The sequence below is a fragment of the Antechinus flavipes genome, chromosome 6 (assembly GCF_016432865.1).
Source record: "Antechinus flavipes isolate AdamAnt ecotype Samford, QLD, Australia chromosome 6, AdamAnt_v2, whole genome shotgun sequence".
Taxonomy (NCBI): Eukaryota; Metazoa; Chordata; class Mammalia; order Dasyuromorphia; family Dasyuridae; genus Antechinus; species Antechinus flavipes.
This window is the reverse complement of record NC_067403.1, coordinates 106,321,203-106,346,346: the sequence shown is the minus strand read 5'-3', so window position 1 is coordinate 106,346,346 and position 25,144 is coordinate 106,321,203. Positions and strand designations below refer to the sequence as shown.

Here is a 25,144-nt window from a genome sequence, read left to right as displayed (position 1 = left end):
TCAAGTTTCCCTATTTCAGAGATAGAAATTATGAATACTTCTACTATTAGCAGAGTATTCTTACTAATCCTGAAATAAATATCTTTATAACTCGTTTATAGTTTCTGGAAATGAAACAACAGAATAAATCTTACATAAGTATTCATTATTCAGAAATTTTATTTACTTATATTTAAGTAATACAAGTAATGTTTCTTATAAAAATTATAAATAAATAAGGTTTACTTATTCAGTAAACATTATATAAATATTTATCCATTGTATTTTTTTTTTGCACAGTAGAAATAATAATACTAAGTTCTTATAATCTTTTTATTGAAATGAAAAAAAATTTTGGATTGAAAATAACTTGTTATACATGACCTGCAATGTCTTATTTTATATGATGTGTCATAATATTAAAATGGTAAAAATTAGATGGGTTTTAAAGGAACTTTTGGAATTTAGAAGAGATGAACTTTTACATTTATTACATTTACATAATATAAAAATAAAACTAATTTTAACAATGGGAATGATAGTCTAACAAGTAAAGCAATCCCATGTGGTTTATTATAAAAATGAGAATATGCTGATAGAAGTTGGTGATGGATGCAGGTGGGCTTTTTAATGCTCCTAGGATACCAGAAAGAAGCAACAAGGAAGTTGAGGCAATTTTGTCCTTCCCTTAACCCATATTGTCTGATGTAAGAAAGGATGGAGCATCAGGAAAGCTGAAGGCAATCAAGTCCTTAGGAAAGATTTGTCTTCTTTTAGAGAAAACCTCCCCAACTTGTGACTAGGAGGAAAGAAGTTGGTCCTGTTTCAGAAAGTATTCTCTTCGTCCCTTCATTTCAATATTTTGACAGGCATCAGGAGGGAATTAGTCTGGCTAGTGATGTGCTTTATAGATTTTGCCACATGAGTTATATGACTTTTCCAGAGCCCTTTCTATTGTCCTCACTATAGCTTTACAGGAAGGGCCTTTGTGCCATAAGGTTTCTATAAAGTTTAGGAATATAATAAGTAAACAAAAGGGTTAATATAGTCTGCATTATGGCTGACAGATGTACATAATAAAGGCAGGAATGGGGAGTAAGTGGATGGAGAATAATCAATCAACAAGCATTTATTGTGTACCTTTTGTGAGTCAAGCTCAGAGCCTTGTATACTTTGGCACATTGCCCTCAAACTCCCAAGGTCCTTAAAGAATTTATAATTTATCCCAGGAAACAACATGTGAGTAAATGCAAACTATATGCCAAATAAGTACAGGATAATGGGAGGGGGACACTAGAATTTGAGAAAATTAGGAGAGATCTTTTGCAGGAAATTGAACCAGATCTTACCTGAGAAGAAAGCTAGGGATTCTGAGAGGCAAAGGTGAGGGAATCGAGTATTTTAGACATTTGGAAGAGCCCTTGCTAAGGCATGGGGAAAAGAGATAGAATATTGTTTGTAACAGGAACAAGGAAGCCAATCTAGCTGGATCATAGAGTGCTTAAATTACAAAAATCTGAAACATTAGGCTGGAGCCAGATTGTAAAGGATTTTATATGTCAAAGGTTTAGTTTCTTCTGAGGTAATAAAGAGCTGCTAGAACAGGAGTCTTTAAACCTTTTTAGTATGGATACCTCTGAAAGTCTGGTGAATTCTGTGACTACTTTCTCAGAATAATATTCTTAAGAGCATATAATAAAACACATATTTAATATAAATGAAATCTATTATATTGAAATACAATTATCAAAAAAATTAAAAGAAAATCATGAAGCCCAGATTAAGAATGCTTGCACTAGAGCTTTTTGAGGGAGAATTAAAATAGTCCCATCTGTGTTTTAGCGATATCAGTATAACAGTTGTATAACATAGCAGTTCTGAAAATGAAGTTTAAACCCCAATACTCTTTTAGGATATCCACAAAGGCAAAACTGTTTCCATAATTATATTCAAGTTTAACTTCTAATATGGTAAATAAGTATAGATATAACCCACATAAACAAAATACCTTTGAACAATTCTCAATTTTAAGAGTGTCAAAGAATCCTGAGATGAAAACATTTGAGAACTGTTAGTTTGGAGAAGCGAAGAGACTTAAAAGCAGGAAGAAGTATTAAGAGGTAAGAGGGGTAAGATGAAAATATTCCGTAGGCAGTTGGAGCTATAGAAAGAGAATAGAACTAAAAATGTAGATATAGGCATAATGAGTATAGAGATACAATTAAACCCACAGAAGCTGATGTGATTATGGAGAGAGTGTGAGAAGAAGAGAAGAAAGTAAAAGAAGAGAGCTTTGGGGCACAAAGTTGGGCATAGGGGCAATGATTCAGCAAGGATTATAGTGTCCAAAGCTACCAATGTTCTGGTAAACGTTTAACAACTAACTCCCCAAAAAACTGAATATATTTTAAAAGTTTAATCTGCCTTAACAAATTTTCCAGCATTCTCTTAAGTTTAAGCAATCAACAAAACAATAAATACAATTCTAATTTGATGCAAATTCCTGAGATGTATACTGAAAATTTAACAATTGGTTCTTCTAAATGCTAACTGTCTCCAGCACACTCCTGCCAGCAGCCACTAGAAGACCAGCCAAGACCAAGGGAACAACTTGCCCAGGGAAGCAACTCTCAAAAACAAAGGGGGAGGAAGCCCACGAGAGAAGTTTGATGTCATTTCCAGAAGATATAGGTATTTCCTAAAAGTCAAAGGCCTGAGTTGTTCCTATACATATGCATAAAAGCCATAGATTTTTTTTTCCTAAATGTGCGCCCTTCATTCATGGTCCCTATGTATGCTTATTCTCCCCATTGATTACATATTTGTAGGAAAATGTGAAAATTTAGGAGAAAAATGTTCTTTTTTGGCTTTTTTTTCCTGCAAGTGTTTTTATTGTTTTGAATTCATTTTTGTTGGAATCCTTAAAAAAGTATTAACTCATTAGAGTTGATAGAGACAATAATTATCTAATTTAGCATGGTTCAGTATGATTGATCTGATCCTACGAGATGTTATGGGCCAGAACTTGAAATTAAGTGGAATTGAGGAGACAATGGTTAAATCTAGTTTAGCTTTGATTTAATCCTACAACAAATAATGGTTTCCCAGTAATATAATGATTGGTGTGTACTCAGTGTACAGTATATAAACAAGAAGCTCTCAGGACCAAAGGACACTCTGGGACAGACACAGAGCACTCTGGGAGATACAGAAGCCCACAAGCCCACTCTAGGAGGCGGAGTCAGATTCATTCTAATTTTCACCTTGGTGCTGGCTGGAGACGTTAGGAGTTGAGCTAGAGGCAAAAGACTAGCAACAAGAGCTCTCGGAACCAAGGAAAGCGATAAGAAACAAACATTTGGATTTTATCAGCTGGCTGTATTTGGAATGATTATTACTCTGAACCAAAACTAAGGCTGCCTCCAGAAAACCTCCCCAAGAAACCTGCTCAGAGAGAACCATCATATATTATAAAAAAAGAACACCACAATTTTATCCTCTGGATGATAAAAAAAAAAGAAGAAAAGAAAACAAATTGGTGGGTAAATACAGAGTAGATACAGAGCCATAGTTTGAATTGGGGTTTGTTATACTGGGGCCCAATAAATGAGAGAGGGATACTTCATATGCCATAATAATCACGCATCTAGACTATTTTTTTTTACAATAGATTTAAATAATAGGTTAGTAAACAGTAAGTATATAGAGTATGATTTTGTGGTAAAAAAATATTTTTTATCAACCCCCAAGGACATTTTGAAACATTTGATGTCTCAGAGCCTTCTTGCTATTTTGAAAGGCTAGCAAGTATTTATGCCAAATTAATTGATTATCATGATCTAACACGTTCTTGGCATAATTGAAAATATGCTACCAATATATTTATTAAAATGTTATTTTGTGAATATTATGCTATTTTGAGGGCAGCTAGGTGGCACCAGCCCTGAAGTCAAGAGAACCTGAGTTCAAATCTGATCTCAGACACTTAACACTTCCTAGTGACCCTGGACAAGTCACTTAATCCCAATTGCCTCAACAGAAAAAAAAAATACTGTTTTTGCATTATATACTCTCAAAAATGTGAATAGCTTTCTTACGGCAACCAAAAAAGAAATTATTTTTCTGCATCTTACTATATAACATATTTTCAGTTATAATATTCAACCATAAGCTTAGTTTAGCTTTGTTTCACTGTTTTCATGTCAGCAAGAAAATATTCAAGAGGATTTTGATTATAACAAATATTTCTGATTTAAGTGAGCAGGTCTCAAGGTTGGAAGCTATAATTATTTTTCTAACTGTAGCATCCAGAAGCCTTTGTATTAGCCCATCACCTTTTGAAAGGACAAATTTAAGAGAACTATGGAATTTTATAGTGAAGAGAAATTTGAGATTGGAAAAGTGACTAGAGAGAAAGTGGGTAGGCAGCTTGGTCTGGGAGAATCATGGTTAATGACCTGGCAGAGATGATGTTGGAAGTTGCTGAAGGAGAGAAATGGGGAAGTTGGAACCAATCTGACTCTGAGGTTTAGAATGCCCATGTTAGAAGTATATGTTCTCCAAGACTAAGAGGGAGCAAGAAGACACTGTCTGCAAATTTAATTCCTTGACATTGAGTTGTGAATTTACATGAATCTTGTGTTTCTCTGGAGGGAAATATAAGTAATATGGCTCACTGATTGCTTGGGGGTATGAAGAGGTACTAAATACAAGTTATCTGATTTATTTTTCTTTACCTTGCTACCAGTTTTGATTATATATTTGGATTTCTGTATGTGATTATCAATAGGGTGACTATTCAGTGAGGATTAGAGACTTGTGGATTTCAATATATGATTACCTAAAACAGCTCCTTAAATCCAGGATGAGTAAGAGGTCTCAGAGCTGAGAGGAATGGGTTTGGGTTACAGCGATCTGAATGAACTGTACTTAAAATTGTATTTTATTTTGTGCAATGATTTCAAGTTCAGTGAAATGATAGACTAACCAAGAGATTTTTCTTCCTAATTTAAATCTAAATTCTATGAATTCTGCTCAATTTGTGAATAATAATTTTTAATGTAATAAACGTTTATGTAATGGGCTGAGGCTTGAGTTGATGCACTGAGGTCCCAAGCACATGAGGCTAAATAGTAATTGGACCATACTCTATTAATATATAAGCTTGGAGAAAGAATGGCCCCCACCCACTCTTTATGCAAGTCCTGATGTGTTGTATAGGAAATGACGATTTTGGTGGGTGGAGGCAGGGGAGTGGAAAAGGAAGAGGAGGAGAGACTTTTGGGATTGCCATTGCCATGGTTGGCTCGGCTCGCGTCTCTCTCTCTTAGCTGGCTTCCTGTCGCAGCTGCCCATATTTGCTATCGCAATCTTTATTCACCTCTTCACTTCAATAAATATTGAAGATTTTTCCCTTAACCTGAATTCTGGCTGATTTTAAATACGCGGTCATTACATTTGGCGCCTGCCTCCACCCACCAAAATCGTCATTTCCTATACAACACATCAGGACTTGCACAAAGAGTGGGTGGGGGGCCATTCTATCTCCAAGCTTATATATATATATATTTTTTTTTTACTCCAAGCTTATATATTAATAGAGTATGGTCCAATTACTATTTAGCCTCATGTGCTTGGGACCTCAGTGCATCAACTCAAGCCTCAGCCCATTACACATTTATAAAATTTAGATATATCTATAAATGTCATGTTTTTCTTCATTTTAATAATTTACTTTCCTTTTTTATTTCATGTTCTCCAGTTGCTTTTCAGTGACATTTTGTTCCACCATTTGAAAACATGCACTTAATTTTCAATCAATTCATGAGCATTGTTAAGTAACTATTATGTAGGCACCTATTAAGTAGAAAAATCTATGCCTTCAGGGAACTAAAACTTAACCAAGGAAAATAACATGTATATGTAGTAATTTCTGTATTTACGTAAATGTAGTAATTTTTAGGGAAAGAGAAGTTGGAGGATCAGGACAGATCTCAACTAATTGGTGTTTTTTTCATCTGAACTTTGAAAGAAGAGATTCTACGAGTAGGTGAGGAGGGAAGGAATATACTTTAGACATAGAAGACAGTCTTGGATCTTGGAGACAAGATGACCTGAGTTGTTGAAACATATTTCATCATTTTTATTAACAACTTTTGATTACTTATGTACTGGGGAAGAATTCTTCATTTATTTGTATACATTTTTAATATATCTATAGTCCAAAAGGAAAAATAAAAAAGATTTACAATTTTACCAAACATAGGGTACTTATTTAGGGAGTGAGATGACTCTTTATTTCTTCTTATTTTTTCCCTCAAGGCAATCGGGAGTTAAGTAATTTGCTCAATCACACAGGAAGTCAGCTCAAGTAACTGAGGCTGGGTTTGAACTCCAATCCTTCTGACTCCAGAGCCCCATGTACTATCTACTACACTGATCCAACTGTTCCTAACTGTCCCAAAAATGGCTCTTTAATAGATAATTGTTCAATATTTCTGATGAAATACCAGAACTAGATAGACTCCTTGAGATATAAATACAAGAGATAAGAGAAATTGGAAAGGTAAATATATTTTGAGTAAATGAAGTGGTGATAAGGACTTGAATTGGGAGCATGCCTATGGGAGTGGAGAAGGGGATGGATGAGAGATATGATGGCACAACTCTTAAACCCTGTTTATTATTTAAAATAATAACATTAATATAGTATTATATAATTTTAATTAAATAAATTATAAATTAAATATCTAATTATTAATTATAATTATACATTATATGATAAATATTATGCATATTGCCTTTAGGAATACAAACTCCTCGATCTTGAATATAAAACCCTCACTGTTTGACTCTAGACGGGTTTAGTTTTTTGGGGTTTGGGGAGAGAAGGTTGGTAGTTTTATTTCATATCATTCTTTTTCCATACTTCACATCTGCTTTAGGTTGTAAGGAATCCAGCTCAGAGTGCCTGGGTAACAGGTAAGGATTATTATCACTATTGATTTTGACAAGTAGGAGAACAGCATTTGGGGTAGAGAGGAAGATTGAGAAAATATGAGTAGGTAAGTGATAACAAGGCTCTAGATAAGATGATGAAGAATGGTGGCAATGTGATGGCAGTAGACTCTTGTTCCAGTGTGTGTGTATGTGTGTGTGTGTGTGTGTGTGTTCACTCTTAGGGGAGTTATGGAAGGGGGGAAGTAGCCTAAGTAATGGAACATGTACCTACTACTGCAACGACAGCCAGCGATATAGTCATTGTGTTCTGAAGTGATCTAAGTTTGAGTGTTTAGAAGATGGCAGTGTGAGATCTAAGGGATCTTAGAAGAAATTTTGTTATTGGCAGACCAAGGTCACATAAAAGAGATCACAATGCAAGGAGAAGACAGGATAGGAATTCAAAAGTAGGCAGGTAGGGATCAGAGACTTGAGAATAGTGATAGCAAGAAAATGAATATTAGCTGTAGGATATGAAAATAAAACCAGGTCAGTCCAATGTTTTTACAATAAATTCAAAAGTGAAAAGTCTTCTATTTAGTAAAGAGAAGTGTTAGCCACCTCTTAGATAGTAAATGGCTACTATGTTATAGTTTGGCATTTAACTGGATTTTTCTAAAGTGTATCTGAGATTTTTGAGTTGAGAAAATAAGATAAATGGAAGAGCAATTGCTACTGAACAAAGGATAAAGAACTGCGAATTAATTAGATCTGAATTTTTTTTCTATTCCTCCTCTGAAAAATATTAATAGAATATAGTGGAGTATTTGCTTAAAGGAGAATGATTGTTCAGTGAATTTGTTTTAGAAGAATTTGTTGTATAAGGTAATTAATGTGGAGGATTCGAAGCCATCATAATATCATAGAAATTTTTAAGAGCTAGTTCATCTAACCAAATGCATCTCAAAATATAAAGAAATGGAGTCCTAGAGAAATGCAATGATTTATGTAAGGATATTCAATTAGGAGTCACAGAACCATGACAAGGGCTCAGGTTTCCTGATTTATAGACCAATGTTCTTTCAGCTACATCATGCTGTCTGCATCAGTAAAGCAATATTATATTGGCCTGTATGGGGGGAAGGAGGAATCTCACCAAAACAAAACCAAGCAAATAACTTTGTCAAAGAGAATCAAAAAAATTCTAAGACAAATCAATAATACAAGGGAAATATTAATTAAGTACAAAGCTCTTTAGCATCATTTGTACTGAAATAATGGAAGCACGTTTGTTGTTAATTATATATTTACAATATTATCTAAGACCTTAGACCTGCAACTTTACCCAAAGTTGGCAGTTACTATAATTTGAAAAGAATAAAACTATATTTTCCCAGAAATGTATATTACTTAGACTTTTCATTAACACCCCCTTTCCTTATGCCCTTTTGTGATCACTGTGAAAATTAGTAAGGTTTTACTTTATTTAAAAGCCTGGGTGACAATAGAGAACATATAGGATATTCAGAGCAGAGTGTGAAAAGAAAACGCAAGTAGGGCAAAGAGATAAGGAATAAAAAAAAGGGAAGGAGTGGAGATCAGAGGAAATCAAAGTAAAAATAATATGGGAGAGAAATGAAGACACAAAAATGAAACCACAGAGAAAGCAAAATCAATAAGGTGGGACAAAGTGGAATAGATAAATATAGGAAGAGATCTGAGGATATAACTTTTATTAAGAATTTATTATGTCCCAAGGCATTGTGCTAAGCACAAGCGATACAAATATGAACAAGACAATCCCTACCCTATAAAACCTTATGTTCTTTTTTATTTTCAGCTTTTAATTTTCCCCCCCCTTCCCCACCATTGAGGAAAAAACAACAAAAATCTGATACAAATCTGTATTTTTAAGCAAAACAAATTCCTACATCCATACCCTGAATCCATTATTCTTTATCTTCAGGTGAGTAAATACATTTAATCATGAGTCTTTTGGAAATATGATTGTTATTGATCAAAGTTCCTAAGTTAAAGTTGCTTATTTTTATAATATTGTTATGGAATAAATTATTTTCCTGATTCTGATCATATTACTTTGCATTAGTTCATACAAGTCTTTCTCAATTTCTCTGAGACCATCCCCTTTATAATTTCTTACAGCACAATAGTAATGGATCATTCCCCAATTGATGGGTATCCCTCCCTTCAGGTTTCTCATTCTCAACCATAACAAAAAAGCTATACAGGTATACCTTATTTTACACATATTGTGGGTTGTTTTTTTGTGGTTGTTTATTTTTAACAAATTGAAGGTTTGTGGCAACCCTATGTTAGGCAAGTTTATTGGTGTCATTTTTCCAACAGTATGAGCTCACATTATGTCTCTGTGTCACATTTTGTTAATTTTTACAATGTTTCAACCTTTTTCAATATTACATCCATTCTGGTTATCTGTGATCAGTGATATTTGATGTTACTAAAATAATTGTTCTGGGGCACTAGAAACTGAGCCTTTATAAAACCAAGCTTAATCCATAAATGTATGTGTTCTGACTGCTCCACCATCTTCCCCAATTCTCTTCCTATCCTTGTGCCTCCCTATTCTTTGAGGTACAGCAATATTAAAAAAAAAAAAAAATCACATAAACTTAGATGAAAAAAATGGCAAGGTTTGAGAGAATTTGAGAGGATTGACTCAAATTTTGAAAGAAGTTGTATTGTGGGCAAAATGCTATCAAATAGCATCATGTACTACAGAGAAATCTTTGATGAAAGAGTCAATTTACTTCGTTTCATTTTAAGAAATTGCCACAGGCATCTCAGCCTTCAGCAACCATTACCCTGATCAGTCAGCAACTATCAATATTGATCCAAGACCCTTCACTAGCAAAAAAAGATTACAATTTACTGAAGGCTCATGTAGCACTTAAAAAAAAAAAAGCAATAAAGTGTTTTAAATTAAAACATATACTTTTTAAAAGACATAATGCTATTGCACACTTAATATACTACAGAAACATCAATTGAACTTTTATATGCATTAGAAAGCCAAAATATTCATGAGACTTGAAGATATTCATTTTATGTGGTATTCTGGACCTGAATGCACAGTATCTCTGAGATATGCCTGCAAATATTTTTATACAAGTCATTTTCCTTGATTTATTTGGGGGTATAGACTTAGTAGTGGCATTATTGGCTCAAAGGGAATACACATTTTAATAGCTTTTTTTAGGCACAGTTCCAAATTGCTATCCAGAATGGCTAGACTAAGTCACAGCTCCACAAACAGTGCAGTAATATAGCAATTTTCCCACGGTCCTCTAGGATTTACTTTTTTGTTATCAATTTTGTCAAAGAAGAATATGAAAAATCCCTAAAATTCTAAATGAATTTGTCCAATATCATACAATTAGTAGATTTGTAGAGCCAGATAATATATAATAGGTAAACAATTTATAGTAGTCTCATACACCAAAAACAAAAAAAATTTTTTACATAAAGTTCCATCAGTTTATATAGTCTGTATATTATTAATGAGCACTTTCCCCACAGTTTCCTTAGAAATGAATTTTGATATTTTAAAGTTTTTTCAAAAGTAATAGGAGAGGCAGGGGACACTTTCTGAAAAATCATGAAACAGTGATGTGTAATGAGTGTTTTTTTTTTTAATTTACAATTCTATCAAGAAATATTGTTCAATTCAATTACCACATTTTCAGCAGAAGTGGGTATAGAAGAGAATCACAATTCATTGTTCTTAACACTTTCAAGGAAGAATGGTATGAAAAAGTCAAAGGTATATCTTGTTTTACCGAAAGCTATTAAATGCAATTTTCTCTACACCTCAATGAAAATGGTTTGCCTACCCATCAATGCTATTTATTTCCTAAAAGCTCTAGATTTATATTGCATGCAACCTAATTTTGTCCTTGCTAAAAAATGGTGTTACCTTCTAAATTGACCTCCACTAGAAAGCTAGATGATTTATGGTAACTTCAGATTTCAAGTACTTCTAAAGTACATTTTTCAGTCAGCTGCTGTGTTTGGTTTCAACTTCTCAAACACTTTGCCTCAGAATAAGTTCATGACTTGAAATTTCGTCATCATGGAAATTGCTTAGCTTTGATATTCAATACTTTCTCAGGATTCTCAGTTTCTCTCTCAATTGATGAGAGTGAACCAATATATTCCTCCCTTAACTTCCCACTCTGAATTGCTCAGTTTACTTAATTTTCCATCATGGTAATGCCCTAACTGGATATTCTCTCATCACCACCCCCACACTTTTTTGGGTTTCTTTTGTATATTGTCTTCCCATTAGATTGTAAACTCCTTCAAGACAGGGATTGTCTTCTTATTTGTATCTCTAGTGCTTGGGTGCTTAATGTTTATTAATTATTGACTACTGCTTAAAATATACCTATTGTTGGCAAATGTACCAATATTTTCATTTTGAATGACCCATATATTCATATCAAATTATTTTAATACCTAAAAGGTAAATCAAAACTTCATTATAAGACTAAATACTTGTTTCATATATAGATCTATATGTAGAGATAGATAGATATACACGAAACCTATTTGAACTATCAATCTAATTGTGGCTTTTTAAACGTTTATACTTTTGACTGACATTTAATAAGATCTTATATGGGACTAAATGGTAAGGATTTGATTTTCTACTCTATGGATTACATTCAAAACAATCAGTGGCAACTTACTGCAGAAATTAATACAGTTGTAGAACACAACGTGAAATTCATCTGTCATAAGTTAGGAAATGATTATTAAAAATCTGTCTTAACTATTGTTAAACTTCAAAGTGTCAGCTGCTCTTATCTTGTGATTATCCCACATTCATGTGAATATTTCATTATAGGAAAACAATTGTATTAAGTTTTTAATTCCAACTGTGATCTTCAATAAAAGGCAGGCAGCCACTATTTGTGAGACAAAATGTATAAATTTCTTTACAAAAAAAATCACACACAATTTTAAATATTCAAAACTGGCTTTCAATTTATTGTGAATATTTTAAAAGAACCCTGATGTACATGAAAAAGGATGAGTTCAAATCGATTTTTTTAAGATCCTGGAATGTTGCCCTAGAAGAGACATTAAAAATTATATAACCCTTTCATTTAATAAAAGCATAAATTTGAAATAACTTGTCCAAACTCACACACCAAAGGAAGTGGAACAGATACTGTGTAATTTTTTTTTTTCATTACATAAAACTTATTGTTCTATTGAAGCCTAAAGCACTTTTCATTTAAAAGTTTCTTGTCCACCTCATTCATGTTCAGTCATGTTCAATTCCTTGTGACTCTACTTGGGGTTTTCTTGGCAAAGATACTGGAGTGGTTTGTCTTTTTTTTTTCTCCTCTAGGATATTTTACAGACCAGGAAATTTAAAGTTAAGTGAGTTGACCAGGATCACACAGTCAATGTCTGAGTGCCCAGCATTCTATCCACTGCGCCACCTAGTGGCCCCAATTATTCATCATCTATTATATTTATATATTATATTATATAACATATAATATAAATATATATTATATATATTTAGCTGGGTGCTAAAAGTATGGACAAAAAAATGACACAGGGGCAGCTAGGTGATGCAGTGGATAGAGCATCAATCCTTAAATAAGGAGGACCTGAGTTCAAATTTGGCCTCAGACATTTTAACCATTTCTAGCTGTGTGGCCCTGGGCAAGTCATTTAACCCCAACTGCCTCAGCATGAAAATAAACTGACACAGACCTTTCTCTAAAGGGGACTAATATAGGGTGGAATGGAAACAACAAGAACATATACAAATATAAGCAGAATAACCACGCAGCTGGGGGTTTCATGTAATAGGCAGTGTTGAGTCTTTAAAGTAATTTCATAAGGCTAAGGTCTGGAAGGAGGAGAGGATTCCAGGCATGTGGGAAGGGCAGTGCATAGGAGTGGAGATGGGCAATTGAAGTTTAGTATGAAGAATAAAAAGTTCAGCTTGACTAGATCATTGAGAGTCAAGTCAATAAGCATTAATTAAATACTTCTAAATACCAAGCACTGTAATAAGTGCTATGATAATAAAAAAAATTTTTTTAAAAAGTCCTCTAAGTTGTCAATGATTGTTTTGAACAGTCTATGGAAAGGAGAAAATCAAAGTCTTGATATTTAGTCCAGTATAAGATCTTTTTAAATGTCAAAGATAAAAACATTTAAAGATCTAAAATAAGAAGCACATAATAGGGAAAATAACACAAACAACTATATACAAACAAGACTGATACATGATAAACTAGAGATAATCAAAAAAAGGGGAGATACTAGCATAAAGGTACATAAGGAAAATATTTCTTGTTATGAGTGGATTTTAGTTGGGATTGAAACTAGGGAAGCCAGAAGCTGAAGAGAAGGGAAAAGAATTCCAGGCATGAAATACAGTCAGTGAAAATTCATGGAGTATTTTGCATGAGTGTAGGAACAGAAGTAATATATTTTGAGATTGGAAAGATAAGGTTAGATCCAAGTTTATAAGTCATAAAGAATTTTATGTTGTTTGTGAACTATTTCATGTCAAAGACATATAGTCTTACTTATACTGAGCATGACCACTAAAGTCAGCCAAGTTAGTAAGAAAAATCCAATTTAAAATAATGGTCAGGTTATAAATACATAAAGGCACAGAAATTGTAGCAAATGGTGCAAAATCAAATGATATGCCAATCTTGGTATCTTTAAGATACCATTAATTTAGAAATGAAGCAAAATGAAAAATCATGTTTGAAAACAGCAAATCATAGTACTTGAACTGTCATATGTACATAGTACATAGAACTGAAGCTGCTATAAAATTAGACATTGCTGCATTTGTATATTAAATTTCTACAGTACATTTCCATGTTTATATGCATTTCTCATTTTTTGGGTAAATTTTAAATTTTATTTTAAACAAATGCCAAATGAGAAAAGAAATATTGCCATGTACCAAGCAGAACATGAGAGGATTCAATATAAAATAAATATAGAAAGCTTATATAATATAGGTTTTAAAGCTACCTAGCTTTTCCTTCCTTGTAGGTTTTCTTTTGTTTTCTGCTGTGCACCTTTCACTTTATTTTTTTCCCTGTGCATTTGCCACCACTAAAGCAAAATTTCAACAAGGTAGCCCATACAAAGTTTTCATATTTCATTCCTCATGTGTTATCTACTGTGGGCTGCACTACATATTGTGAAGAGTAATTTTCTGGCATTTATAAAATATACAAACATGTATAGTGACTGTAAGGCAACAGTTTTTCTCACAAAAAAAGTAATGAACTTGGACAATTTGAGGGTTAACTTAATTTGGGAAATGAAGTAAAAAATGAGTTTCCAATTCTCAAATTTCTGAATGGGAAATGGAATAACTAATTGTAAAGATGATCCAAGCCTGGCAGAGACAGCAAAATTCTAAGTTTGCCTATCAGCTGTCAGCAGTTAGCTGCCTTTTGAGCCCAATCCACTCCTCAAAGTCTCTATTTTTGGTACGAAGAATCTTGGGAAAGGAGCTGATTCATAAAATGGGAAACGGAGGCATTTGCTTCAGGAATGAACGAAACAACCAATGGCAATTAATATAAAACACTATGCATACAAAGTTTTTATTATAGGCAGAAATTACCAAAAGTGATTGTCTCTTGGTTTCTCCTTTTTAGGAGAATTAAAACTTGCTCTGGAGATCACATTTATACTTTAACTGTATCTTTTCTCATTACTCTGCCCGTGCCTGGATAGTAAGGAAGTAGAAAGATCTGGGATTGGAAGTAAGAATCCTGCATTTAAATTTTGACTTTGCCACTTTATGACCTTGGGCAAGCCTTAACCACTCCTTTCCTCCACTGCAAAGTGAGGGGACTGGATCAGATGGCTTTTTAAGGTCCCTCCCTTTCAATTCTAAATCCATGACTCTACGAGTTTCTCCATTACCCCCTTGTGACCAGTGGCAGGCATTAAAGATTTTTTTAGTTTTGTAATCTGTGGCTGTAGAGGAGGGAAATTAAGAATTCCTAACCTGATAATTTGCTAAGTTTTTAAAATTAAGTTTAAAATATATCAAATAGCATTTTATATGCAGTAGTGATCTTGCTATCATTAAATAAAAATTTTGGGAGTGTTTGAAACGTTTAAAGGTGCTAAAAATATCACATTAGTTGACATACTTTGCACGAATCAAGCATGTTTTGAAAGAATGGATCACACAAAACATTCAAAAGGAAACTGATCACACAAAATTAAAAGTGTAAATAGGAATTTTTAAAATCCGTTTATACCTTTTGTAGATATGGAGGTTTTTCACATGGAGTTTCACTGGACTACATCTATAACTAGAGATTTGTAGGTATAAATAAATGCTTGCCTGACAGTTATGCAGCATGGGCTGGGGTACAAATCTAGAGCATTATTATATTATCGAGAATCGTTCACACACAGAGCTGGAAACGTTTAACAAAACAAGCATTTACTAAACACCTATCATGTATCAGATACATTCATCTAGTTCAACCCAATTATTTTACAGATCGACATAACTGATCGGTATAGTATTATAATAAATTATGTTTTTGCAAATATAAATGTACATACAAATATTTGCATTTATGTAAAAAAGTTCGTATGCAAAGTATCAGTAAAATGCTAAACCAGAGTAAGAACTGTACAATGCTCATTTTTTTCCTTAAACTTAATGCTCTTCTGCTTAAACCAGTATTTTACGTTTAAAAGTAAAATCTACCTAAAACGCATTTTCCCCTCTGAAACACAACACGAATTCGTTTCTTGAGCTTAGTATTCTTAGTTGAATTTGTTTTCACATCCAACATTTCGACCGATCAGTTTTTTTCTTCACCTCCGCAGATAGTATAAGCATTTTGAATTACTCTGGTGTCAACTCAATTTTTGATTTCTAAGGAAAGAGCGTTTACAGGGAGAAAAGTTGAGAGAGTGAAAGCGCCCCGAGCTCCGATTCGGTTCGGGAGCGGCCACCAAGTCCAGTAGGGGCCGGGGGGAGGGTTTCCCAAGTGTTCCCGCGGGAGGGCGAGCCGAGGCAGGTCCGACCATATCGGAAACCCGGCGTTCAAGGTTCCCAAGCTTTGGGGACTCTTTTTGGGAATCGAAGGCTAGTTGCTCGACGGACCAAGCAGCTCTTAAAATGCCAAACCAAATCAAGCCCGGGCTACTCGCGGGCGTTCGAGGAGCCAATGGGCACACGTCTCCGGCTCTGCAGAGCCCTGGGCAGCAAAGGGAGAATCAGGACCCTCGCTTCTCCCCCACAGCACGAGGGACAGAGAACCTATTTTCGGGGTTGTTTGCAGCCACGAGCACCGACCTTCTGGGCCGCTACTTCGGAGAAGAGGAAACGAAGAGGTGGAGGCAGAAAAAGGGGAGAGGGAAAAAAGTCTTTCCCGCTCCCCACCTTGGAGATCTTTAGATTCCGGCCCAAGTTAAATTTATTCCCGCTCCGTGCCCTTGGGAATTGGAGGTGCGCGGGAAGGCAGCAAAGCTGGGGGAGGGCGTGGCCAAAGCCCCTACCCCCACCCCAGCTTCCAGGCAACCAATTAGGGGCGTGGACGGGGCGGTTGTTTGTTTACATTGTGGCGCTAGACACTCAAGTAAGTGAAAAGCTGCGAGGGAGGAACCCTAACTCCCGCAAAAACCAACTGCCTCTTCCCGGGAGGGAGTGAAGGGGCGGAGGCCACCTTCCGGATTCCAACGTTCGCAGCCTGCTTCCCTGCTCCGGGACTTTTCGTCCCCTTTCCGGGTCCGCAAGAAGGCGCCAGTCCCCCAGGGTAGGAGGGGCAGCTCCTGCAGGTGCAGCCCGGATCCTGGGGAATTCCGCCTCCGAGGCAGCACGGCCTAGGTCTCCGGAAGCCGGCCGAGGGTGTCGTTTGTGCTCGTACTCCTGGTTCCTTCGGTCCCACGGGTGGCGTACAGTTTTCCAGGTGTCCGTTGATTGGGCCGGGAATTGGGCTTCCTCTGGTACCTTTCTTGGCTTACATCACAAGAAAAAAGTTCCGGCCAGCTAGAGCTCAAGCGTTCAGAACCTCTTTTGCTTCTTTGTATTTTTAAATCTGGCGGGCTTCATCCAGTCATAGCCAACCCCGTGCTTTCGTTGTCTCCCCAGCCAATCAGTGCAGGGCCCGCCATTTTTCAAACCCGTGCCCGCCTCCAATTAGGGCCGAGCTCTTCATTCCTCTCCTGACCGGTTCTAACGGGTCTAGGAGTTAACGACCTGAAGGAGCAACCTAACGTGCTAGGCTCCGGCGAGAGGGCTGTGCGCACTGCGCCGTGGACCAATTGAACGCTGGGGGATTCAGAGGGGCGGTGACCGAGGGGATTCGAACAGTCCTCAAGGCCAATCAGGAGAGTCTGGGGGGCGGGGACCATAACGCGGATCATCAAGTTGCAGTGGCGGGGAGAACAGTGCAAAACAAGAGGCTGGGGATTGCGTTAGAGATAAACCATTTCGCTGCAGGAGCCCCTGAGTAAGGAGGAAGCAGTGCGCCGGTCATCGTGAGGAACCCAAGGAGCTCCTACAGCAGGCAAGAGCCGGCGCCCCTGCGGAAGGGACTGAGACCCCACCGCCGCTGCCCTCCGATCCGGGTCTGGGGAGTTGCTGACTCCGCCCCGGGTCGGACGGCTGGCGGGCCGCTGGGACACCGGAGTTGTGGAGGGGGAAGGTCGGATGAGGCCACGTTAGGGACGGAGGCCCGACTGGAGAGACACGGGTGCTTGCCGCCCTTCCCGCTCTCCTAAGGGGCCGAGGCCGTGAGGGAGCTCCACGCTGCGGCCTGGCCGCAGGGCCGGCTGGAGCGAGGTAGCTTGGGCCTGACTGCCCGAATAAGGGTCGCAGGGAGCGGGGCGGGGCGGGGCGCGCTGGATGTTTATCCCGCCGAGGGAGCTCCGCCCCTGGCCGCGGCCGAGAAGGGGCGGGGGTGAATGGGGGGATCGAGGTCCGAGAGGCCGAAGCCGGGCCCTGCCGTGAAGGGAGGCGGGGCCGGGGAGGAGCCCCCAAGAGGCCGGGCTCGGATGGGGGGTGCGGGGAGGCGATTTAGGCGGGAAGCGGCAGCGGGGCTGGGCGGGCTTTCCGCCTTCGGGCCGAAGTCGCGGATCCTGACCTCGCGCTGCTTTTCCTCCCCTCCCAAAGGTAAAAAGAAGTGGGTCAGGATGGGTAAAGGAGACCCCAACAAGCCGAGGGGCAAGATGTCCTCCTACGCCTTCTTCGTGCAGACGTGCCGGGAGGAGCACAAGAAGAAGCACCCGGACTCCCCCGTTAACTTCGCTGAGTTCTCCAAAAAGTGTTCGGAGAGATGGAAGGTGAGGGGTCGGGGGCAGAGGATTGGGGGGGGTAGGAGAGAGGCAGAAGATTTGGGGAATGTTGGTCCTCCCTAAAGCTGTCTTTAAAACGTTAGACATTCTCGTGTAATTGGTTGTCAATCTAAGTAATTGGTGAAGTTTGTCCTGAAAAGGAAGAGTTTAAAATCTTGATGGCATTAAAGCATATTTATAATGTTGATTGTCTTTAGACCATGTCTGCAAAAGAAAAGTCCAAGTTTGAGGATCTTGCAAAAGGAGATAAAGCTCGATATGATCGGGAGATGAAAAATTATGTTCCTCCCAAAGGTGATAAGAAAGGAAAGAAAAAGGATCCTAATGCTCCCAAAAGACCACCGTAAGTAGCTTTAATCATCGTTACTGACACTTAATTTTTCAGTAGCCTACAGTAAATCAAATTTTTTCAATTCAGCATCTAATTTTTTTGTTTGCCCTCTAGCACATATTTCTTGTACCTTGATACATTAAATACATCAAGAAAAATTAAGTTCAACTTAATTTTTTTAGATCTGCATTCTTCCTCTTCTGTGCTGAACATCGTCCAAAGATCAAAAGTGAACATCCAGGCCTTTCTATTGGAGATACTGCTAAGAAATTGGGGGAACTGTGGTCTGAGCAGTCTGCCAAAGACAAACTACCTTATGAACAGAAAGTTGCTAAACTAAAGGAGAAATATGAAAAGGTATAGTAGTAAACATCTTTTTTCCTTACTTAGGTTAGAGATAAAAGCTGGTAAATATATTTATGAAGGTTTTTATGAACCTACAAATGAGTTTAAAGTATTTTTAGTTGGTGTAATCCCTGTAATTGTCAACTACAGTTTCAGAGAGAAAATTCCATCAGAATTATTGGTTAATAGCCAAATGAAGTTTGGCTCTTCAGTTAATAATTGAGTAATGCTACTAGATGCTGAAATCAGAATATACGTGTTTTTCAGGATATTGCAGCATATCGTGCCAAGGGCAAGGGAGATGCAGGAAAGAAGGGCCCTGGCAGGCCAACAGGATCCAAGAAGAAGAATGAACCTGATGAGGAGGAGGAAGATGAAGAAGAGGAGGATGAGGATGAGGAGGATGATGATGAAGAGTAAATGAATATCCTGCTGTAAAGATTTTTTGTGTGTGATGAAAGTCATTGTTTTGCTAAGAATGTGAACTCAAGTGCAGCTCATTGTTAGCTTCAGTATAAAAAAACTGTACAGACATGTGTATAGGTAACGTGATTGATTCTTTGTAGGGAGAACCTCTATTTTTTAATGTAAGTAGGAGCTTTTGAGGGGCCACTCCGGATAGATTTTAAAGCTTCTGATGTTGAATGTTTCTGCATATTTAACGGTTTCTTTTGAATTTCTTGACAGTGTATTGTTGTAGCACAGTAAAGCCCTAAGTAGTATCATAGCAAATCTTAAGTTTTATAGAACGTTGCATTTTGTTTTTTTAAGATGATAAAATATTTTGTAATAAAATGATGTACATTACTAACTGTTTATTGTCCTAATTTAACTGCCTTTAATTTAGCTGATCTTTTGAAAAATAGTATAAAAGCTGTGACCATGGGCAAGTCACTTGTACTACCTCTCTAAGCCTCCAGCTTCCTTATCTGTAAAATGAAGGGACCAGAAAAAATTGATTAAAGTTCCTTCAGATTCTGATTTTAAAGGGCCCATAATTTCTTGAGCCTCATAGACAAAGTTTTGTTTTTAAAAAGCTGAATATCTTTTGTCATCATCTATAAACTTGAATTCGGTTTGCCCTGAAGCTAGATTTTTTAAAAAATTTCCATCTTGAAACTGCAGAGGTAGAAAAAAATTTAAGATGATTATATATTCATATATTGTGGCCAAATCGTAAAGCATATTTTGGGGGGGAAGTGTTAGAATTTCATTAGAATTTGAAATTGTGGGTCAAGATTATAGTGCTAGGGAAATATCAGTTTGTCATTTAAGGGAGCAGTTGTGAGTTTTGTCAGGGAGAGCCGTGTGTGTTTAAATAAGAACTGACTGGTTATAAAGTTTCAGAGACATTTTTGTAGAGTGTGCAATTGAACATAAACCAAAAATTTAAGTGTATATATACATATGTAGCCATTTCCTAAAAAGAAGCCAACATTCGCATTCCTCATCTTTTTCAATTAAGATTATATGTAGTTTGTAATATGCTGTTAGTTGGATTAAGGCTTGGTATCAATGGAAACAAGTCACCAGGTTATTTGAGTTTTTCCTATAAATTAATTTGAAGATCAGTTATTTCAGTCCAAATCTTAGACAAGGGAAGGACTAGATAATTCACAATCAGCTGTATTGAGCAGAGGAATTAATCCTCCCCAACCCAATTGATCAGGTTGAAATGGTTCTAAGATCAATGTTGTGTTTTGAGAGGTAGTTTAAATTTAGATTTATTTGTATATGGTGTAAAATTGTTTCTTAGAGCATTTTGGGTGCTATTCTCACATTTCCTTTACCCCTTACTTTTTCCAGAAATATGTTAACTGTTCAGACTTTTGGAAACAATTGTTTTGGTGTGAGATTATTTTTGTAATTTTTTTTTTCCAAAATGATTACAGGTTAGTAATGTATACTTAGCCATGAGCTGGTAATAGGAATTTTTGAAAGCTCATTTTGTTTGGTATCTTAGTGACATTTACATCAAGTATGGAGTTGTAAAAGATTGTATATCATAGAAAAGACAAATGAAGCATTGTTATATTCCAGAGGAGTAGTGTCTCTTGCTAAAAATACTCTGCATAAAGTAGTTTTTTTTTTGTACATTGTAGAAGTCTAACCCAAACAAGCTCCCAGTTATTCCAGGACTTTGAGATATGTCCTCTTGGTCCAAACGAGTTTTTTTTTTTTTTTTTTTTTTTTTAATATGTTAGTACCTGACTGAATTTCCTGTTAGAAACTCTTACAGGAACTTTGAGAATATCAGGTAGGGTTTCTCTATTGAATGAAAAGGGTGTGTCGAAAGTATTTTTTTTGTTAGCTACTATCAGTCATTTCCATTAACATTTCAACTTGTGAAAATTTCATGTAAATTACCTTAGCCCCCACTTTGGCTACTGTAAAGTATCTAATTTTTATTTATCTTAACTTGTAAAAAGCTTTTGGAATATATAAATGAATGCTATTCATTACCTACAGCAGAATTTTCCATAAGCTTTTTTTTTTTAGTTTAAATCCATGTTTTTGCTGTTGATTTGCTCTCCTTTTATAGTGCTCTCATCTGAATAATGCCCTCTTATGTTAGAGAAAATAGTGCACATGAATGGAAGTTTGTTGCTGTGAATACCAGCAAAGTCAGCAAACATGTTTCTCTAGTAATTCAAGAAATTATCTTCATTTTCTTGTCATCATAAAGTTTTCCTCTGTAATAGAAGTCAAAAATTCCTTCATTTTATTTCAGATTTGTAAATTTCATAAAACTTCATTTGAAATTAATAAAGCTATGTACAAGGTATAACTTATAAAGACCAGGAGAGCTTGATTATCAATAAATCTAGAATTGACCCTAAAGGAAATTAGTCATCTAGCTATCTTGATAATCATTTTGGAAGTGACTTTAATTAAGCTGTCATGTATCTTGAATGTATTTCTTAATCTTAGGCCTCTGTTGTCTTGTTTGTCAAGTGTGTATGACACCTTTCTTCCCCAAGTAAAAGAGACCAGATAGATATTCTCTTGGGAGCACCATCTGGATATGATGAATTCTCATTTTCAAGTTAATGCCTTTCTAACACTATAAAACATTGTTTATTGAACTAACTCATCCCAAACTTAAAATTAAGAAGTCTGACTTGACTTGTAGTAGTTAGATGTAATTCATTAGTCTAACTCTTAAGTTTATCTTAAGTTTTTACAACAGGATTTCTAAATGGAGTTTAAGCTTTAATTAGAATTGCATGTACAGGCTAATGTTCTCCATATTAAAACCCAGTAAATATATGAGGCACCTGTCATCGTTGATGGTAACTGGTCTCTCAATTACTTTGGTATTACTGAGTCTCCATATCACACTGGGGCCAGAGAGAAGCTACTTGTATATGCCACAAAGTGAGTTCATTATACCATTGTTTACCTAGTTAGTAACTTAGTTTTAATTTTGATGGCTAAAATCACAAAGATAATGCCACCCTTTTCCAATTTTTGTCACATGGTCCCCATTCCTGCCTGAACTCATTCCTCCCAAATAAATGCATGTACATATAGTTTTTGCTAAAGGTTGTACTTAGTGCTTTATAAATAACATCTCATTTTATCTTCACAATCTTGAGAAGGATAGGTACTATTGTTATCTTCATTTTACAATTGAAGAAAGATAGCTAAGTGTAAAGCAGGATTTGGATTGATGCATTCCTTGCTCAGTGCTTTATCCACTGTGTCACCCAAGTACATTACTTCCACTCCCATATTCTAAGCATTTTAGTGATTTTTGAACCCCCAGCTGCCATTAAAAACACAACTTTTTCTCTATCCCTCATTGTTCTCTTATTCCCAGTCCCCATGATGTCCCACTCAAGAACCTACCACCCCTTTCACTGTGTTCTGGAATGTCTACTCTGTAGATAAAAAACTTGCTTTCACTTAAAAAAATTTTTCCCTTTTGTGTTGTCATCTTTTACTGAGACCTGATTCCCCACTTGATTAAAAACACCTGTGGCTGCCATTTATTGTACTCATTACTCCATTACCTACCTTCTCACTTGTGATAGGGGGGTGGAAAATTCCTTGTTTCCTACCTCAATGACTTCTTTAAAGTTGATTCACTCCATGTTTATCATTCAATCAAAATTCTAGTAGTTGTCACCAATCCCTAAGGTACTTAACTTCATTTCTCAAGGAGTTAAGTGCTGGGTTCACAGTTTTTCTCCCCAGTTCTTGCCCTCATGTTAAGGGCACTTAAACGTTGATGCTCAAACACCTAACCTCTCAATTCTTTAATTTATTCATTTACCATATAGCATCCTTCCATCCCACTTCATTTAAAGAGTTAGTCATACCCTTGGATCTTGCCATTGACCCACAAATGTGTTCCACCTCCGTCTAAAAGAACTCTTTTTATCTGATTGTATAATCTGTGGTCATGTCCCTTCACTTTACCACCTCCAACCCAATTTAGTCATTCTTATTGGGATTCCTAATCCTTCAAACTTTTCAAGGCTACCTTGGATTGGTTGCACTCAACCTTTCTCCATCTTGACCCCTTGGTAATTTAGTTCAACTCAATATCCTCCTCCTCCTTACCCTGTCATCAATTTTGCCCTGCCAAGCCCCTAATTTTGATGACTCATCATCTGCTACCTTTGCTTCTACTCTTCATGTTACTGAACAAAGATGGAGGAAATCATGAATCCCTGCTGACTGTTGCACACTCTTAAACTGGGTTCTCCCTGAGAAGGTCATTTCTTCACTCCTCCCTGTATAGTTCACTATTCCACAACTGCTACACCTTTTCATCTTCAAATGTCCCATAGCTTCCCTTGTCAGTGGAAAATCTTGCCTCAGTTTACTGAAAAAAAAAAAAAAAAAAAAAGTCATTTGCTATGAACTCTTCAATCCCTCATCTCATAATCACTCATACTTGCACTCTCTTCCACCCCATTCTTACAAAATAAGGGACTCTTGCCTAAAGCAAACCCTTCTAGCACAATAATCCCACTCATTCTGTCTTCTCCAGCAGATGACTTTTCATCATTCTGGCTCTCCCCAGTCTAACGTCTCCCTACTGGCTACTTTTCTGCTTTCCACCAACATGCCTATATGTTGTGTTTTACATCCTCAACAATTTATTGATTCACCCATTTTATTTTAGTTTTGTTTTTTACTTCAGTCCCCATCCTTGATTCCTTTGCCCCACCTGATTCTAGTGCTCTCCCTCTCGGCCCTCAATACTCTCCCCTCAAGGATTTTGTGAGTGTTATTTCCTATGGAATTGCTCCTTCCCCCATCTCCTTTTGTTGGGTCCTTTCAAGTCGAGTCTGTTAATCATAGATATTACTTAAGGCTCTTTTTGAGGCCCTCTTTGTTATTTTGTTAGGTCATCTCATTAGCTCTGATGGATTCAATTGCCATTTCTATGTAGATTTTCAGATCTTTTATCCAGCCTTTAGTTTTTTCCTGACCTCTCTCAAATCTCTAATTCTCTTTTATTAAATATTAGGTAACCTGTCTGACTTTCAAAATCATCGATAACCTGGCCCCTTTCTACCTTTCTAGTCAGCTCACTAGTCTCACTAGTCATCGTTATTCCTTTGCTTCTATATTTTTTGTGATCTAATTTATCCTGCATCCATCTTGTTTTGTACATGGTTGTTTGTATATTGTCTTCCTCATTAGATTGTGAGCACCTTGGGGGTATTGGGGAGATGGAGGGACTGTTTTTGTCTTTGTTTTCCCAGCACTTAAAACAGTACATACTTAATGTTTAATTTGATTACTAAATTCTTCTGATTTCTTTATAATCTTCATAAAGTCTTCAGTTTCTGGCTTGTCAGTGTGATCAACACTAAAATAAGCTACCAAAGGGAAAAACCAACCGCTGGAAATTTTTTTCCCTCAGTAGTCCTTTGTGTTCTTATGTTGAACTAGAGAGGCAAACTCAAAGTCCCTTCCAGGCCAGTGATTTTCTATGTCCAAAAATCTTAAATTTCACCAGTATGGATAATTTCTTCAATTAAATAACTCCAAACTACAGAACAGCATTGTGAACTTTCCAACTCAAATGTAGTATTTACACCATTGTCTGAAACAAAATTATGTCCAAATTTAGGAAACAAAATTTCCTAAGAGGAAATATCTGTCCTGATTATATTCTATATGGCAAAATCTAATATTTCCACATTGAAAAAAGGTTTT

At 36.5% G+C, this 25,144-nt stretch overlaps 1 protein-coding gene across 1 annotated transcript; it reads left to right on the top strand.

Annotated features, from left to right (window-relative positions):
* Positions 1–17,386: 17,386 nt before the first annotated feature.
* On the top strand, positions 17,387–19,771 carry HMGB2 (high mobility group box 2). The gene is made up of 5 exons (XM_051964094.1): positions 17,387–17,501; positions 18,107–18,276; positions 18,486–18,631; positions 18,802–18,976; positions 19,232–19,771. Exons 2-5 carry the CDS (start codon positions 18,127–18,129, stop codon positions 19,382–19,384), a joined length of 624 nt encoding a protein of 207 aa, XP_051820054.1. The 5' UTR covers positions 17,387–17,501; positions 18,107–18,126; the 3' UTR covers positions 19,385–19,771.
* The last annotated feature ends 5,373 nt before the right edge of the window (positions 19,772–25,144 follow it).